Source organism: Primulina tabacum, chromosome 8 (assembly GCF_025594145.1).
Source record: "Primulina tabacum isolate GXHZ01 chromosome 8, ASM2559414v2, whole genome shotgun sequence".
Lineage (NCBI taxonomy): Eukaryota > Viridiplantae > Streptophyta > Magnoliopsida > Lamiales > Gesneriaceae > Primulina > Primulina tabacum.
In genome coordinates, this window is record NC_134557.1 from 35,386,536 (window position 1) to 35,406,157 (window position 19,622).

Genomic DNA, 19,622 nt, shown 5'->3' on the forward strand with positions numbered 1-19,622 from the left:
GCCATGCTCGAACCCTAACTCATGCAAATTCATAATTTTCGTGCAAGCTCCCTCCCAACCCGTGCAACCCTTGTCTAAGCATACATGGACCCTTAGCACAATGGAGAAACGTCCCTCCTAAGTGTCCTACCATGGCAGCCCCTTCATCCAATGATATCATAGGTTTTGGATCATGAAATCATAAGTTCTTGACATGACATAGTATAAAAACGAAAATAATCGCAAGGCAAACTTATTTTTCATGCAAACATAATTCAAACACGTAATATGGCATGATAGATGAGAAAAAAGAGATTAAGACGTGCTTTTGCATATTTTACGCACGAAAAACAAGTTGAGATGCGAAGAACGTCGACGAACGAAAGACCTCGCTGGATTTCCTTCAATTTTTTCGTGAAACTCCTCTCAAAACGTGGTGTGTGTGCGTGTGGTTTGCTGATGAAAGAGTCCTAGCTTTCCTAGGTATTGTGTGCGTGAGTTTTAGTGTTTAATATTAGGACTCAAGTGCAAGTCTAGGCCTATTAATCAAAATATATTAGGTTCATTAACCTCTTTAATAAATATTTAAAATATTTTGTTTAGGAAAGTTTGTGAAAATATTAGGCGAGTTCTCGAAAAGTTCATATTTTCGTCGAAAATCGAATATCGATTTAAAATACGACTCGGTGTATAAAATCAACTAAAAAAACTCATTTTCCAAAATATCATATTAAATACACCACACATTAAATAATTAAAAATAATTATTCAATAAAAATATTTTCTCTTATTTAATCTCTGATCTCCGTTCCTCACGCGTCTCGAATAAACTTTAAAACACTATTTTATGAATTGTAACATTAAGCCATATTTTTAAACATATAATCATATATATCATAATTAATTCATATCATTAAAACCGTTTAATTAATCCTTTTTCATTTCGATTATGTTCTCTTATTTTTGTATAATCCATAGATGATTGATAAATTTGAAACAAACATAATCTATTATGTTTAGAATAATATCCAAATGCGTTTATCAATTACAACAAACAAGTTTTCTTCGTCTCTTCGTAGAGAAATTAACCGTGCGAATCTCGTCAGAGAGAGCATGAGTACGGCGCTGCCGCCAATGGCGACGAAGACCATTCACACGGCTGACGCAGCCACTCGAAAAACGGTGCTGATAACGGGGGTCAGCCGAGGGCTCGGAAATGCACTTGCGTTGGAATTGGCTAAGCTTGGCCAGACAGTAATTGGCTGCTCTCGCTCCCAGGATAAACTTGCCTCTCTCGAGTCGGAGCTCACCGCTGCCTCCGAGAAATTCAAGAACAATAATAACCTCGTCTTGAATATTGATGTGGTAATTTACTTGAGCTTTGGGCTTTCTTGGTCTCGTATGCGTTTTTGTGTTTATATCTCCCTTATTGTTGATGTCTCTGTTATGCTAGAGGTCTGATGCTGCTGTTAAAGAATTGGCACGAACTGTGGTGGAGAGGAAGGCTGTTCCTGATATTATAGGTACATCAGTTGATTGTCTTTTGTGTAAGCTAACGTATGATTATGCTATGAGAGATGATTGGACTTCTTGTTCTCATTACAACACTATTTTTTTTATAAGATAATTCACGGAGAGTGGCGATGGAAATTATTTCTTGGTGACTTTGAAATCAACAATAGATAGGTTGGTTTTGTTTTGCTACAAATTGTCTACAAATTGTTTGAATGTTGCAACCGCCGCACTTGCTAGTTGTTGATGGTGTAGATGTGGGGAAATTGAATTTTGCGTGGTTCATTCTCTTTTTGAGAAGAAATATGGATCTTTTCGGTCAATTGGAACGAGTCCTGATTTTCAAAATATAATTAGTGAGATGAATTTATGGGCTTAGATTGATTTTCAATAAGAGTGATTGATGTATGCTTCTCTGCAGGCGTATGCTTCAAAGGATGACAATATGACTTAGATTTTCTGCCAACACCTTCTGGTTTTCCGTTCTGTGGGTTAGACTTTGCTTATAATTTTAAGCTTCAGGAAAATTGAAAAACTTTAAAGAAAAACAACATAATTTCCCGCAGAGTGGCAGTGGGGCAGGATTATACTTTAACCAAGCTCCGTGTTTTACTTTTTATAGATGTATTTGAACTGGTATAACTATTCTTTTGTGCTTCTTAATGTAAAACTGGAATAACTTTTTCTGAATACTTTCATAAGATTTTCAACTGTGACACTATGATATGGGACACTTACCTTTTTACTTGTTGTAATCCCAGATTTCGCACACCCAAACACACGCAATATTTGTAGAGGTCAAGCCTTATTTAAAGTACCGATAACCCATATAATCAACATAAGGCCTAAAATTTATAAGGAATCATAATTTATCTATTCAAAAGAAACAATGAGTCAATCTCTCAATCATATCAATGTGTAAATAAATTAGTCTTCCAAAGAACTAGCCAAAATATATGAAAGGAAATAATCCAAAAAACCTAAAAGAACTCAAATGAAGGAATTCAAGTCTCCAAAGTCTACAAAACATCTTCCATGTCATCATCATCCTCAACGATCTTTTCTACATATTCGTCTTCCTCAGTTAGATTATTATCTGAAACCAAAATTATTTAGTACACTCTTGTATCCAGCCACTGATTCGATCTCAAGGATAACGACTAAAAACTTTCACAAAGATAAATAATAAATACACATGTAAATAAGATGACATAATGAGATAATAACATAATGACAGAACCCAGATAAGAATTTGATATCATGCAGCATTTTGACCATATGGAAACAAGAGGTGGCTCACAGGCTTCCCCACATGCAGCACTTTGACCCGCATGAACCAAAATGTGGCTCACATGACAGACAGAACAGAACAACATCTACAATGGGACCCCATCATGCAGCACTTTGACTATAGGAAACAAGATGTGGCTCACATGTATCCCACATGCAGCACTTTGACCCTTAGGAACCAAGAGGTGGCTCACATGACATACATATCATCCAGAATATCACCAGAACATAACCAAATACAAAATCCCAACAAATAAGGAACAATAAGGCATCTATAACAATAATATGCATCCAAATTTATTATTGTGGAGCTTTTGCAAAATAATGTTGAAATAAGAGTGTACGCACAACCTAGGCAGTAGGAGTCAATCAATTTGTTGGGTGAAGAAGCCCTTCTACATATTCTACATATTCGTCTTCCTTAGTTAGATTATTACCTGAAACCAAAATTATTTAGTACACTCTTGTATCCAGCCACTGATTCGATCTCAAGGATAACGACAAAAACTTTCACAAAGATAAATAATAAATACACATGTAAATAGGATGACTTAATGAGATAATAACATAATGACATAACCCAGATAAGAATTTATATCATGCATCATTTTGATCATAGGGAAACAAGAGGTGGCTCACATACTTCCCCACATGCAGCACTTTGACCCGCATGAACCAAAAGGTGGCTCACATGACAGACATAACAGAACAACATCCACAATGGGACCCCATCATGCAGCACTTTGACTATAGGGAAACAAGAGGTGGCTCACATGTATCCCACATGCAGCACTTTGACCCGTAGGAACCAAGAGGTGGCTCACATGACATACATATCATCCATAATATCACCAGAACATAACCAAATACAAAATCCCAACAAATAAGGAACAATAAGGCATCTGTAACAATAATATGCATCCAAATTTATTACTGTGGAGCTTTTGCAAAATAATGTTGAAATAGGAGTGTACGCACAACCTAGGCAGTATGAGTCAATCAATTTGTTGGGTGAAGAAGCCCTTCTACATATTCTACATATTCGTCTTCCTCAGTTAGATTATTACTTGAAACCAAAAATATTTAGTACACTCTTGTATCCAGCCATTGATTTGATCTCAAGGATAATGACAAAAGCTTTCACAAAGATAAATAATAAATACACATGTAAATAGGATGACTTAATGAGATAATAACATAATGACAGAACCCAGATAAGAATTTGATATCATGCAGCATTTTGACCATAGGGAAACAAGAGGTGGCTCACAGGCTTCCCCACATGCAGCACTTTGACCCGCATGAACCAAAATGTGGCTCACATGACAGACAGAACAGAACAACATCTACAATGGGACCCCATCATGCAGCACTTTGACTATAGGGAAACAAGATGTGGCTCACATGTATCCCACATGCAGCACTTTGACCCTTAGGAACCAAGAGGTGGCTCACATGACATACATATCATCCAGAATATCACCAGAACATAACCAAATACAAAATCCCAACAAATAAGGAACAATAAGGCATCTATAACAACAATATGCATCCAAATTTATTATTGTGGAGCTTTTGCGAAATAATGTTGAAATAGGAGTGTACGCACAACCTAGGCAGTAGGAGTCAGTCATTTTGTTGGGTGAAGAAGGCCTTTTTTTTTAACGGCGCTGATGAGATTTTTTTTGGGTAGGGTTCTCTTTCTCTTTTTTTTTTCCTTAATAAATATATGTGTGTATACGTTATGCAAGATAATGGGCCAACAACAATTTATTGTTTATTTTGTAGCCCATTAATTGGTTAGATTCTTATATACATATATTTACGAAATTTAATTGGCTAAGATTTGGTTCGAGTTAGTGGTTGGATACAGGAGTGTACTAAATAATTTTGGTTTCAGTTAATAATCTAACTGAGGAAGACGAATATGTAGAAGAGATCATTGAGGATGATGATGACATGGAAGATGCGTGGAGACTTGAATTTTTTCATTTGAGTTCTTTTAGGATTTTTGGATTATTTCCTTTCATATATTTTAGCTAGTTCTTTGGAAGATTAATTTATTTACGCATTGATATGATTGAGAGATTGACTCATTGTTTTCTTTTAATAAATAAATTACGATTCCTTAGAAATTTTAGGCCTTGTGTTGATTAAATGGGTTATCGGTACTTTAAATAATGTTTGACCTCTACAAATATTGTGCGTGTTTGGGTGTGCGAAATCTGGGCATTACACTTGTAGAGTACATTTCAGTTGATGACAAATTATTAGTCCTCAGAACATCAACCTAGCTGTGTTAAAAAATAATAATGCACATCTTTGACCCATTTTCTTTACAAGTATTGATTGAAGTTCATCTGCATTTCATTCGATCTTAAAGATCATTCTCGTCACATTTCAGATTGATATTAAAACTCAATTCTGCATCTTTTCCAGTAAACAATGCCGGGACGATAAATAGGAACAACAAAATATGGGATGTTCCGGTAGATGAGTTTGATGCTGTCGTTGACACGAACATTAAGGGGGTAGCAAATGTATTACGACACTTCACGCCACTAATGATTGAAAGAAAGCAAGGGGTAATTGTCAACATGTCATCTGGATGGGGAAGATCTGCTGCTGCACAGGTATAACTTGGAGCCAGTTTGTTGTTATTTTCCAAGTGATTAATTTGTTTTGCGGCAGTTCCATACCTGGTTTATATTGTGACTCGGTGTGTGTGTTATTTTTTTATATTTTGCTTATTTTGCCCAGATATTTTTAAATCGTGATAGGTAGCACCTTACTGTGCTTCGAAATGGGCAATAGAAGGTCTAACAAGGGCAGTTGCAAAAGAATTACCTCCCGGAATGGCTATAGTGGCACTTAGTCCAGGGGTGATTAACACTGAAATGCTTCAGTCGTGCTTTGGTAGTTCAGCTGATCTATATCCAACGCCTGAATCATGGTTTGCTATCTCCCTCTGTCTCTAGACACACACAGATAAAGCTTTATGAAATTTAGACAACTGCATAAACCATAACATTATGGATTTTTAGTTGCTTCTAGAATAATAATTCAAAGTTTTAGTGTTGCATGTATACTTGTCTGTAAGCAGTTATTTTCTAATCCACGAGGTATCTTAGTTGTAAGTTGTTCTCTTTGTATATATTTAGTATGCTGTCATCTGATCACTATGTTTTTTCTATATGCATATATGCATATTTCTTATATACTTCTTTGCAGTTTCTGATCCGGCGATACTGATATTTTTTGGTTCATCATGACATAAGAAGTTAAGACATTAACCAGCTGAATGCATTCGTCTCTATTTCATTGTTCCATGAATTTCTTTCTCCTGGTGAATACTTTTATAGAATCCTCACTCCGGATATTCCATCTGAAACTGATCAACTGATTTCGAGATTCAGTACTCTAGTGTACTAGATGGTCCATCCAAGTCGCTAGTTTGGTCAGAGTTTGATTCATACGAAGTAAAAAGTTAAATCATTTTCCAGTGTGATTGTAGTACACTGTGAAAGTGGAAATATTCTTGGATTTGAAAATAATTGAGGCAGTATTATCATTGAGATAACGCAATGAAGTCACAAAATTGATGTTATTTAGATTCATTGCGATAAATATGTTTTCCTAAAAGCTAGAACTCCTGGGAAGCTTCCAAGAATGATTTTATATTTTTGATACTTCTGATTATTATTTCGTGGGGAACTGATTTTCATACAGTTCTGTATCGGCTGCAAAACATATGATTTGGTCCCATATGTTTGATCTGTTCTAAATTCTAACAAGTCCTTTGGTCTCTTCTCAACAGGGCCCCGAAGGCAGCTTCGATGATTCTCAATCTCACGGCAGCAGACAACGGTGCATCTCTGACTGTGTGATTTTCGTGAGAGATATAGTACACCAAGGTTCTTCACCATACAATTCTCTTCTACTGCTCTTGTCATTTTTAAAAATGGTCATGGTCAAATTGTTAGATAGAGCAAAATGTAGAGAAGATGCAGAACACTCTAGTGAATTCCTAAAATTAGGATGAACTTGAATGCATAAACATTTATTTAAAAGATTTTTTTTTTAAAACCCGAGCTTTAGCCTATAACGATACTCAATTTTTTTTTAAAAAAAAAAATGCAAAAACGATTTTTTTGTTTGAATCTAGTAATAACAATATTTTTAACGATGAATTACTAAAGAAATCAATTTAAAAATTTTCGAACTTGTTTTCGATTTTAAGAAAACTATTAAAATTTCCAATGTTTGCAATTCTTCATTCGAATACACTCTAGTTGCTATGCATAAAAATTATATTTGTAGAAAAATACTTAAAATTTCAAGCAAATAAGATGAGATCAATACCATGTAATAATGAGAACCTTGGCAGTCCGTGTGTAATTTACGAATGCAACAATCAAAGAGGCAGCTGGAATTCATTTGTGCCTAACCCTCACTCGTTAGAGGATATTCTGCGGATCACTTGTGTTACAAATCCGCCGTTATCGATTCAAAAGGTATACCAAAGAAACAAATTTCGAATCAAGAACGAAAACGAAACACTGAAGATTACATATATCTGTAGGTCAAACTTTGCATGGGGAAGAACTGCCTGTCTGTATGGCAGCGATATTCTCGGTAGTTTTACATGCCCGAAAGTTTATAGCTCACAAATTATTCCCGAATCAAAGCCCCTTCACCTTGCTTTTATTCGCAAGCCAAATAGAGCAACCCGATTCATTAGGCAATCAATTCCTATCAGATTGAAATTTATCCGATACAAATCAATTGAAAAATATGAGGAACGATTTTTTGTAAAAAAATAAAAAAATAAATATATTACATTAGACAACCAATGATTTTTTTAATAGCTCTCAGAAACATCGCTTTTTCTAAAAATCGGGGTGATTGGTAACGACCAACGCCTAGACACCGCCATTTAGTCTTTTAGAACAATGATCCCATGAGAATCTACCATATTCTCACATAAAGATGTTTTTGGTTCTACTCACTCATTGTTCGGAATATAGCTGATACAAGTGGACAACTCTGTGTTCGACTTGGACAAACCATCAAACCATTTCAGTGCGAACTAGGGGCATGACAAAATCAAGGCACCATTGTGTTTTGACAAGCAGTCCCCCAATCCCATAAACGTTCTCTATATGAAAACAAGAAACTATTTATTCACAAGCAGAAGCAAATCAAAATACACACTTAATTATGTTATGCAGATCCACGGTGAACTCTCAAAATTTAGTGTTCTTCCCAACCGGTGCATAAAAAAACATCAAATTTTCAAATTCAAACACTAAAGCAAGTCATTTCATAATATTCTAAATTATATGCAACCAAGAGTATTAGAATCACAGATAATAAATGGGATATAGGTTAAAGTTATACAAATGATAGATGCATCAAGTCTGATACACAGTGCACATTTTGCTATCGAACAAATAGCTACAACCAAAAACTTATGGCCATCAAGTTACTAACAAGCTCTTGTGAATGTATTTAGATCGACCACTACAAAAACTTATCATACTGTAAATCAATAAGTCCTTTTCAGCGCTTCATAACAATCAAATTGAACCATAATCATCCCACCAATAAATTATGGGCCGTATTGTCCTGCCATACGCATGGGTTCAGCCTCCTGGCCAGGCATGGGCTGTGGATGTACCATCTGTTCAGTTATTTGAGGTTGATACGCTCTCTTTTCAGTATAATTATTATCATAAGTCATCGTCTGGGGAGGAGATGCTGTCTGCCATGGCAAAGCAGGATTTCTTGCTCCCTGTTCAGCTGTTTGAGGTGACCAAGCCATTCTTGCAGGACCTTGTGTCCCTTGGAAGGGCCTCTGAGGTGGGAAATGACTCAAGTGGCTGTTCAAAATGTTCTCGATCTCAACCCGCCGGCCTTGTTCCTCAAAACCATCCAATACAAAGTCTTTAAGCGACGCGGAAGTGCCAACACCATGGTTAGTCATTTCTCTGAGTACATTGATGGTGGACTCATAATTACCTACTTCAACTAGCCCCCTTATCACTATATCGTAGGTGGTTACATCTGGTTTTGGTTCTCTATCAGCCATTTTAGACAAAATAGGTATACAATCAGAAGACTTTCCCTTCTCAATCAAGAAACCGAACCACTTATTGGCATATTGTGGAATAACCCTCAATCCTAACTCAACCATCTTTGAGTACTTCTCTAGCATATTATCAGCCCTATCCAACTTAATATATGCGTCAATCAAAATTCTATACGTGTTAACATCCGGAGACAATGACTTGTCACATAACTGCTTATAGTATTGCTCTGCTTCAGTCCATCATATCAAGCTCACACATTCTTAAAATCATATTATTAAAACCTGCCACATCCATCTGGAAAGGCTTCGACTTGACTCCCTTCCCCGATCTTTTGAAAACCTCCATTGCCTCCTCAACCTTCCCTTCCTTTAAGCACTCATTGACCATCATATTGAAAGTGTCCGAATTTACCGCCTGGAAAGTTGGTGGCGTGTGATCATCCAACATGTCATTGAACAAATCCCAAGCTTCTTTATGTTTCCCATGCCTCAACAGCGTCTCCAAAAGCACATTCCTAGTGGCAGGCACCATCCTGTAGTTTCGACCCATCAAATCCCTATACGACTCCATCGCCTCTTTCGGCTTCCCCTGGTTGAAAAACCAATCCATGAAAGTTGCATTCACGACCCCGTCATAAACCGTGCACCGTTCCTTCAACTCATCAAACAACTCATTAGCCTTCTCTAAATTGCCCAAATTCAAGAAACCAAGAATTACATTATTATAAACCAAAGAATCTGCGCCATGACCCTTGTTCAACATCTCACGAAGCAAACTGACTGCATCATTTATGCGATCCGCATCAATAAGCCCCTTCGTGAGGTGGCGATAAGTTACTGCCGACGGGCTGTACGGTGCATTCTCTATAATGTACTCATAAACTTTCAATGCTTCATCAACCTCATTCGACTCACAATGTGATACAATTAGATTATTATACGAAACAATATTTGGTATGATATTAAACTGTCGAAAAAAGTATTGAAACAAAGCTTTTGCATCACTGTACCGCTTGGCACGGTACATGGCCGCAATGATGGCATTGCAAGTGAAGACAGTTGGGCGGATCGACTGGAAAACAGACTGGCGGACAATATAGGAAGCTGAGTCAAGGTCACCAGCACGAATCAGAGACTGGACCCGATTGTGAAGATTGAGACGATTCCCCACCAGAGCAGATGTGGAATCCGGTAGCTTAGGCTTGTCAGGATCGTTGGCGTTGGGTGGGGTGTAGGCGGGGTTGGGGCGAAGGGCATACAGAGGAGGCTCAATTCTAAGGCGGCGCTTGCGGCGCCGGCGCTCTGCCGCCGCCTCCTCGGCGGATGAGAATCCATATGATCGCACAGGAACAGAAGACGGTGCGGAGGAGGATGCAGGGTTGACGGGAGGATTAGGACTCGAAATTGTCGATTGAAAATTGTTGGAAAATTGGGCACTATACTGAAAATTTGGCGAATCTGCGGCCGAAGGTTGGAATTGCTGATTAGGATTGTACTGGAAGGGAGGGGGATGGGATTGAGGATTCGGGTATGGATTATATTGAGGTGCCGGTTGATACTGAGGATTAGGGTACGGATTATATTGAGATGTGTCCGGTGGGGGAGAGTGGAAGTGATTGCTATTCGGGTAATCGGAGTTTATGGGGTCGTGGTTATGGGGATTGGAAGCGCCGGCGGCTTGGTAAGGAAAAGGAGCGGTGGAGGTGGAGTAGCGACGGGTAGAGCGGCGGAGCAGGTGGAGGAGGCGACTGGCCATGATTCTGAAATGAACACGAAGAAACCCTGTAAAGTCCGAAGCCTTAAACCCTAATCTGGGGTGAAGTGAAGTGTGCATGACATGTTGCAGGGCCCACTTAATTTTTTTTTTTAATAAAAAAATGTTATTATATAATAACCACAATATAAACCTCTAGCTTTCAAAATTGAAATGAGATATAATAATTGCTTTTTATCCCTACCACACACTACAATTTTGCTCCATTCAAATCATTCTCTAGTTCCCTTCCCAGCAAGGCCCTAAAAGTTTGCACGTGAATTGGTAACAAAAATTGTGATAAAAGAAGACTTACTTCCAATGATTTTAACATCTCCTGAAACACTTCAATGATTTTGGTGGTAACTGACATTTCTATTGGAATAAGGTTCTCTTCATTTTTCTTTTAGTTTTTAAACACTTTTAACGACTTGGAATATTCATTGTTGAACCATTATCTGACTATTAACACATGCTTTCATGCAGTAACGGATCCAGAAATTAAAATTGAGGTGTGCTTGAACTTAATATAATAAGTTAATTTATATATATATATATATATATATAAATATATATATATCCAATATGAGATATTAATATAAAAATAATTAGCAAAATGACATTGGTATTTTTTTTAAAAAAAAACTTATTGTTCCTAACGTATTCGAAATAGGAGAGTTAATTTTCAAAAAAGAAGTTTAATCAATATCATTTTTCAAAATTTATATATTATTTAAATTAATATGTAACCCCTCTAATATAAGACAAGTTTCACTTAGATTTAAAATTTAGATTTTAAAACTATTTTTAATATATTTTAAATGTACTTTCAAAATTAAATTTTATTAAATAAAAAAATTGATAAAATAAATTTATCACTTTTATGAGTTATTTGCACCAAATCCCCTTTGAAATATCGAAAATCTACATTTATTCACTGTGAAAGTTAAATATGTATTCTAGATATTAACTTTTATGAGTTATTTGCACCGTGATATCTTTTAAAAAAATTAGATTATGCTTAAATCTTTATATGTATTTACCAAAAAAAAATTAAAATTGACTCGAATATCTATAACTCCTTGTAAAAAAAATTTGGACTGGGCTACATCCTAGAACGGACCAAGCATAGGTCCGTCCCTGCTTTCATGTGCAGATGTCTAATGTATTTAGCTATCTCAAAAGTCGACATCCATATCATCACTTTATTTGGTTTATATGCTTTTTCCTTGTTCATGAACAAACTTAATAGTTATTTTCCTCCAACAGAATTTCTTTGTTTTCGTGCCTCCGAGCTATTCTTTTCAGCAGATAAGATTACACAACCAGTGACAAGATCTACGAAAATACTAAAATTTTCTGCCACATCTGACAACAAATCCATCATCATCGTCAAATTCCTTATATTTAGTACTCATTCCGATTTTTCAGCTGTCACCTCTCATTACCAGCAACATGAGGATGAAAGTTTTTGAACCCACTATCTTACAGTTATTTTGGCCTAATCTGACTAAAAAAACCACTGAGAACAATCAACAAATGAGCTCTAAATTAATGATTTTTTAGGTCAGAGAGATGTCATAGGGAAAAGAAACGAGACTTGATCCTCTTTTTAAATGGTTTTGAGTTTACCAATTCGGGAGTTAACTTAGGATCAATTGGCTAATGACTTTTCAACATCGATCATTTCTTTGATCTATTCGACTCTATCATTGAGATAGTACCTAAATATTTGATTCAATCGTTATAAGATGACGACACATTTCATCATCTATACTATTATACAAAAAAATCTGTCATCCAAAAGTTATCATTTTTTGTTTCCAAAATTGTCCTTAAACCAAAACTTTTTCTCAATATTGTCATTGCAACTTATTTTCCATATCACCCTTTCAAGTTTATTATTACGATTATAATTTTAACATACAACGTTTGTGCATAATTTACTGATATAGAAATATAAATGAGACTCTCTTACTACAATTGGAGAAAGTGTTTATTTTGTTAAATGAAATCATACAACTTTATCACAATATGCATGATAAAAAAAAATGTCCACTATTTTCCTCCAGCTTATAACACTGTACAAGTTGTTTACACCAAAAGCCGGACTCAAGTTCTTGTCAATTGTCATGAGACAGAATGTGAAAAAAAATAAGCAAGGAACATACGCATTTGGACAATCCAATCACCGCTCAGTTCATTCCAAACTTTGCCTTGGTGAAAATCTGAAATATTGATTCCTGTACAAGAGAAGAATTTAAAAACGATCTGTGCAAATTGTAATTTGTACAGTTTTTTGCAGATATATCCATTATCTTTCTGTACACGAATCGTGTTTCTGTTGTTTATGGCACATTCATCGAACAATTTTTGGTTTACTTGTGTTGTTCAAAGGGATTGATCCAACACGCGTCTTCCTTTACAGCATTATCCCATCTAGTCCTGAAAGTCCTCATTTCGCGATAGGATCTTAGCCTCACCTGCACATATGTGAGTCAATCACTAGCTTGGAAAGATAGGTTGAGATGGAACTAAAACGTCTCACTGAACTTACAGCGTATCTGTTATCAAAGTTGTCCTTTACTGAACTTGCCTGAATTTTACAACAGAAATATGTTTATTTTGATCAGATGAAGATACAGTTTCCATAAAGAAATCAAAGCAGTGATTTTGAATCGGACAAGTTCTTTGAAGATGAAGATTGATTGTACATGTTAGTATTGTGTACGTAAAGAATCATTTAACAAATGTATGTTTATTTTGATCACAAGAGAGAAGGCAGGAGCACGATTTGCATCAAGAAATCATACCACTGATTCTGAATAAGACAAGTTCTTGGACGGTGAAGATTGATTGTACAACTCCGTACTCGTCTGCATTAAGAACCAGAAATATTAATTGAAAGATATACAACAGCAATATCCCCAAAGAAATGCATATAGAATGAAAAGGAAGTAAGATTTGGGTTGAAAAGAAACCAAGGTCATATTTATGAATTTTGTGTTTGTAAACACATCCAGAGCAGTAAAAGGTCTTTTCCTTAAAAATATGTCCTGTGTAGGATCAATGAGAAGCCAGAACAAAAACCGAACCATTTAATATGTACATCCTGTTCTTCTCAAAGGAAAGGTGACCCCGTCGGAGATTGAGCTGTGAAAATTATGGCTTTAGGACTAACATACATAAAATTTCAATTTATTTCTGTTTCCGCGGGGTTGAGAAAAGCTGCCTGATGCATCCACTCCAAATTCTTCCTACTGAGCAAGTATTTTTGCATTGAAAGTACATATTTAGGTTCTTATGACAAGAAAAGAAGCAATGGATGTATACCTTGTTTTTATCAGAAAGACCACCGAGTGTAGGAAGACCAAAATGAATTATATACTCTTTATCAACCACACCAACTTTAACTGTGCGATCACCCTGTATTGAACAAGATGTTATTCAGTATACAAAAAAGCGACTAGACAGAAACCATATTGAAAAAGAAACACTTGCCTGAGCACAATAACCAAGCTTCATATCGAGGCCCCAGGCATGGATCAAGTCATTCTGTGCCGATATGGCTATATTAGAAGTATATAGACATTTATGAACTTAAACACTAATATATTAACTTCATGGAAGCAAGCAAAGAACATACAAAGGATTGAAACACCGTTATATTTTAATCCCTGGTGATTTACAGGAAATTTGCATTTTTATCCACAGAATCACATAGAATTCAAATATTACTTTATTTTATCGGGTGATTCTTTATGTTGTGTAGTATCTGTTCTAATTTTGTTTTTTACCAAGTATTTTAGATCATAAACCTTGTGAAACTTCATGCTTGGCGATAATAGAACAAATACAATGCTTAAATACAGTATAACATATCCCATGAAATGTCAAAGTAAGAAGTAATTTCATATACAATAAGGTCCGTCAAGAAACTCTTCATAACTGAACGGAGCAAATATTGTACTAACCTGGATCATATACCAAGCACAACGCCAGGCTGCTCTTGAGATTACAGGAGCCATCATTTCCACCCAACTGCACCACATGAATAAAGATGGTAAAACACATGCAGCTGTTTTCTTATACAAGAAAGTCTACTGCTAATGTTTATGCCAGATATTTAAAACTGCTATAGAAGTGTTATTTTGAGATTGTGAAAAATGAGAAATAAATGTTGTGCTTACCCAACACAAGGGGGAGCTGTACTGTTATTAGAACATTTTCCACCGCCTGCAAACTTGTAGTATCTCCTATTCATGCAATGGATAAATGGGCTTAGAAAGGGTGTATGAGTCAGTGGTGGGCAGAAGAATTTGAATTTGAATTTGAATTTCAACTACTGATTTCTTTATGGCAGAGTTTTCTAAAGCATGAATGTTCATGAATTAGAACACAATTATGCAAGAATCTTCCACTAGGTTGAAGATTAGGTAACATGGCGAATCCCTATTTTTTCGAGCTAAACATAAAATACAAGACCTTTTCTAACCTGTGCACCTTTGAATCCCTCCTGCGTGTGGTAATGTGATGATGCACCTCAGATTTACGAGGATCAAGAGCAGGCTGTGAAATTTCAAGTCCTTCCTCCTTGATGATAGATATATACCTATATAATAAGCAAAACATCATGACAAAATTATTATAAATATTTCATTGCGAAAAATAATTTCACTGACTGTAATTTTCAAGTCGCATAATTGCTCTTAAACACCATATATGTCAATATCCACTGGGTGCGATAGAACTGCAGGAAAACATCCAAAATCTATCTCGAATATTTTCCTTACAAAATAAAGTACTGCCTTGTTTTTCATTTTATGAGTTTTTCTGTAGGCACTTCATTTAACTCAAACCTATAAAAATGATCGCGGTTGAAACAGAACATAAGAATGAATTTGGAACCTAAATGCACCTTCCCGGATGAAAGTTTTCGACTCCCAGGTCCTCATCCCACAAAAAAATATATTCATATTCAGCGACAATATCTGGATGCAGAAAACGCTTGGCGAACCACCTAGGCCCATGAGCAAAAATCTCAGACTTGTAAATACCTATTCAGAGAGGAAAAGCAAAACACAATTATATCACTGCGGACTTTATTCAATAATCATACCATTTTGTTTGATTCATGGCAGAGACATGAAGGACTTGACCACCCCATTCCTCATTCCATTCGTCAACGATCCCATCATAGTGAAAAAGTATCACCACAAAATTATTTTCCAGAAACTGCGGTGAATTCATTACAGTGCATCGATCCGTACATATCATACATGAAGAAGTGAACGTGAGATGAAACTTCATAAGAAGGAACCAACAAAGAAATGCAAACACATACCTTTTTAACAATTTGGTTTACTAAATGCTTTTGCTTTATCCCAACTGCAATGGCCAACAAACTTCTTGTAGGTGTAGGCTTGGTCTGATTCAAATATACCACGTATAGTAAATAAAAAATACGACAACTAGAAAGAAACATCACAAGAAGTACTATGCAACTTAGTAGCCACTGTTGAGCAACAAAAGAAGGAAAAAATTGCAAATATTTGACGCACAGAGATATTTGACCTAAAATTACGACATATTGTTTATTACTTTCATTGAGCTTGTATAATGCTACATAAGATAGTAATTTACAGGTCCAAACACTCGGAGAACTATCAAAATATCCCAGAAGAACAGAAAGTTCACTCCAAACCTTGTCAATTGTTCCAAGAACTTCTTCATTACATTGTGGATAATAAAAGGTTTCCTCACTGGCCATCCCACTCAGAAGGCATACGTTGTGTTCTTTTAGTTAATATATCGGAAATTTAATAATAACCAAAAGTGAAATCACATAGAAATACAGAGTAGTACCTCTTAAAAATAGCCTCAACAATTATATGAAAGGTGTTACAAAATATGACCACCTTGTCAAACTAAATGAAATTGTATTATTATCGATACATACATCATCTGAAACAGGGCCCCACAGTGGGTGAGTTTCCAAGTTTGAAGTGGAGGAAACAATTCCTTCTGGCAAATTTTCACTACCCAAAGGCCTGCATTTTGCCTGAAAACATAAACAAAGTCTTTGAGTTAGAGGCAGTAACTGTTGAAAAATTCGTTCTAGAAAAACTTGACAAAAAAGTAAGTGTGAAGACCTTGCATTTTTCGAGGATTGTATTCTCAGTTGTCTTGTTCTCCGTTGAGGGTACCTACAAACACAGGGATCTTCTTCTTTTCAATGAGACAAATATTTCATGAAAGAAATGAAGTTTACTAGTTTTCATGCTTCTTCGAAAATTTAGCTCAAGTAGACAGGCATATTTATCAAAGTTTCTGAAACCAGAATACAAAAGCCTTTCACCTTGCTGTAATGTAACCAGCTCTAGTACTTTAAATGTCTTTAGTTCCCATGGACGTCAATTTTCAAAATCTACTCTGTCCATAATTTCCACATATTAAAATTACCTGGGAAACTCTCCCAGTTCCAAGCTTATTAAGAATTGAGGGCCAATTAACGGAACGAATGTATCCATTCTATATGGTTTTATGAGCCAAAGTTTCCAGCAGTGAATTTAAAATGCAACTCTGGTGTATTCACATCTGTTTATTTGTCTGGCTATAATATACCCAATATAATTTCTTGGTCAAATTTTCACATTTTTTCTAGAAAATATCAAGGACTTTTCCAAATAAGCTAATTTCCAATTAGAAATAAACTGAAAGTTAATAAAAAGATCTATCCCCCTCATAGTCTAGGGTGCGGCAAAATAGTAATTACATAAAAACTTACCTCACAATTTTCAGAGTCTGTGTATTTCAGTGTTCCGTTCCCGACAAATCCAGGGGATAACTGCATTGACAACACCACATTATAGCAATAAAACTAATGACTTAAAAAGGATTGTACAGGCACCCGTAAAAGCAATAAAACTAATGACTTAAAAAGGATTGTACAGGCACCCGTAAAGCCAAACATATAAAACTACATATAGTAGTTATTTTATTCGTACTCAGCAATAAGTTCAACCACAAAAAACTAACTTAAATAAGTAAATGGGTTGAAATCTTCGTAGAATTAACAAATACCCTGAAAGTTTCTGTCCCCAACAATGCACTTCCGATGAAGAAAACTCCACAAACAAGAGAAGCAGTGACAAAGAGACTCTGGAGACATGATCTGCTTCTAGGATCTGCAAATAGGGAAGCCTGCAAATGCAAAAAAGTTGGTCGGTAAGATAAATACAGGAAATAAAATTTATATAACACTGCCCCCACAGTAAAAACACAAAGATTGTTACTCCAAATTAAAATCCAACAATTCAGCAATATCAGATCAATCAACCCTCTTAAGCATAATGATAGGTGTTGCAAAAACTCCCGTAAATGTCACAGAGGAGAGAAGAAGAACAGGAAGAGAAAAAAAGGCCGCAATAAATATAGTCCATGTTAATTGCAACAAACAAAAAGGCGAAGGCGAGGTGAACTCGATTTCATGGAGTAAACTTATGGCAGCTTAATCAAATACATTCAAGAAAAGTCTAACCTCAGAACAGTTAGTGCAATATAAATTGTCGAATGGGCAAAAATCAAGTTACAACTGTTTCAACAACGAATATGATTTAAATCAGATTATCTTCTCTTTATTTTCCGATATATGCAACTAAAGCAAACTAATGATACTCAAAATTTGCAGACTTAAATCTTATTCTCCAGATCATTCATAAAAGGTGAATTATGGAGGTGTAGGACATAAAAACACAGCCCTGAGCGTACATCCCTTGGAAACTGGAATAGTAAAGAAACAGCTTGCTTTAACGTTGCTTAAATTTAAATGATTATTTGTCAATATAATTTTCACCTTCTTTTAAATGGTTATTCAGAAAAGATAATCTAAAAGTCACCTGGCAAACCATATATGGATATTTTAAAATTATCATAAAAATCGTAATTTTACACACAATCATCATCATAACATCACCCATCCAACAAAATTTAGCAGACAACTGATACACACACACACACATATAACACAGAGAGAGAGGTAATTACAGAAGTGATTGAGTTCATAATAACTTATGAAAAAGCTCCAGAAACATCAGAATAACGAGCAGAAAATCCCTGAATCCAAAAAGAAACGGCCCGCCTTTTCTGCCTTTTTGGATATAACTTTTGAATCAATCACAAGAAACCCGAATAAAATAACCCACCCTTATAAAGCAACGAATATAAAGAAAGAACCCACAGAAAGAAAGCAATAAAAGTCTCTTTCAAAGTTCCTCCATCTCTTCCACCTCCTCGAAAACGTCTCTTTCCACTACCATCAAAGGGGCACGGGCCATAGATACAGAGACGTGTAAGCATAGAGTATAGTTTTATACGGTACTCGTTCGGGGGAGAAAACTTGTACGCAGCCGAGATACACGGTGGAATGAGTTGTCGTGTTTGGATTCGTGAGCGCGTGTGGTGATGGTTCGAAAAGCCGCCTGCTGGGATCGTGCCACGTGGCATTCGTGGGACCCGTTTATAGCCGTGGGTTACAGAATCATGGCATGTTCCGAAACAGTTCCTACACAATTCATTTTTGTCTACACGATTCTCTCATCATCACACATCATTTATTTAAAACACTGAAAAAGTTGACTTTTGGATTAATCTGATAAAAAAAATGAGTTTTTGCTTGACATGAAAAAAAAAACAATTAATATGTGTGTGAAATGAGGATTATTCAACATTATATTTGGAATGTTTGTATCATCAATGTATATATATATATCAGTTTTGATATCCTGCACACCTACCGTGCACACCTTTGTGAGCACCGATGATGTGTCATTCACCCATTTGATGTGATGAAATATAGAAAAATTGCGCATCCAATGGGTGAATGACACATCATCGGTGCTCACAAAGGTGTGCACGGTAGGTGTGCATGATATCAAAACTATATATATATATATATATATATATATATATCAACTTTTATAAAAATACGAGAGATTC

The 19,622-nt window shown here is 35.9% G+C and overlaps 3 protein-coding genes across 5 annotated transcripts; 1 reads left to right on the forward strand and 2 right to left on the reverse strand.

The window, feature by feature from the left end:
- Window positions 1-986: 986 nt before the first annotated feature.
- Window positions 987-6,858, forward strand: LOC142553964 (NADPH-dependent pterin aldehyde reductase). Its single transcript, XM_075664536.1, has 5 exons — window positions 987-1,344; window positions 1,433-1,502; window positions 5,221-5,414; window positions 5,562-5,734; window positions 6,599-6,858. The coding sequence occupies exons 1-5, from the start codon at window positions 1,012-1,014 to the stop codon at window positions 6,666-6,668; spliced, it is 840 nt and encodes a 279-aa protein (XP_075520651.1). The 5' UTR covers window positions 987-1,011; the 3' UTR covers window positions 6,669-6,858.
- Window positions 6,859-8,136: 1,278 nt separating this feature from the next.
- Window positions 8,137-10,688, reverse strand: LOC142553965 (pentatricopeptide repeat-containing protein At1g10270). The gene is given in 2 exon segments (XM_075664537.1): window positions 8,137-9,106; window positions 9,108-10,688. Coding segments are annotated over 2 exon segments (2,235 nt in total). The 5' UTR covers window positions 10,629-10,688; the 3' UTR covers window positions 8,137-8,392.
- A 2,110-nt stretch (window positions 10,689-12,798) lies between these two features.
- Window positions 12,799-19,201, reverse strand: LOC142553966 (uncharacterized). Of its 3 annotated transcripts, none has more exons than XM_075664538.1 (16): window positions 18,672-19,197; window positions 17,709-17,828; window positions 17,413-17,472; window positions 16,778-16,831; window positions 16,585-16,686; window positions 15,970-16,053; window positions 15,745-15,860; window positions 15,544-15,645; window positions 15,121-15,237; window positions 14,816-14,881; window positions 14,600-14,666; window positions 14,127-14,180; window positions 13,959-14,051; window positions 13,439-13,501; window positions 13,183-13,221; window positions 12,799-13,108 (listed from the first exon to the last, which is right to left on the reverse strand). In XM_075664538.1, the coding sequence occupies exons 1-16, from the start codon at window positions 18,687-18,689 to the stop codon at window positions 13,004-13,006; spliced, it is 1,260 nt and encodes a 419-aa protein (XP_075520653.1). In that variant the 5' UTR covers window positions 18,690-19,197; the 3' UTR covers window positions 12,799-13,003. The 3 variants fall into 3 exon arrangements, with proteins under 3 accessions (XP_075520653.1, XP_075520655.1, XP_075520656.1); XM_075664540.1 differs by lacking the exon at window positions 18,672-19,197 and adding an exon at window positions 17,965-18,656; XM_075664541.1 differs by lacking the exon at window positions 15,745-15,860 and having other exon boundaries at window positions 15,534-15,682; window positions 18,672-19,201.
- Between the last annotated feature and the right edge of the window lie 421 nt (window positions 19,202-19,622).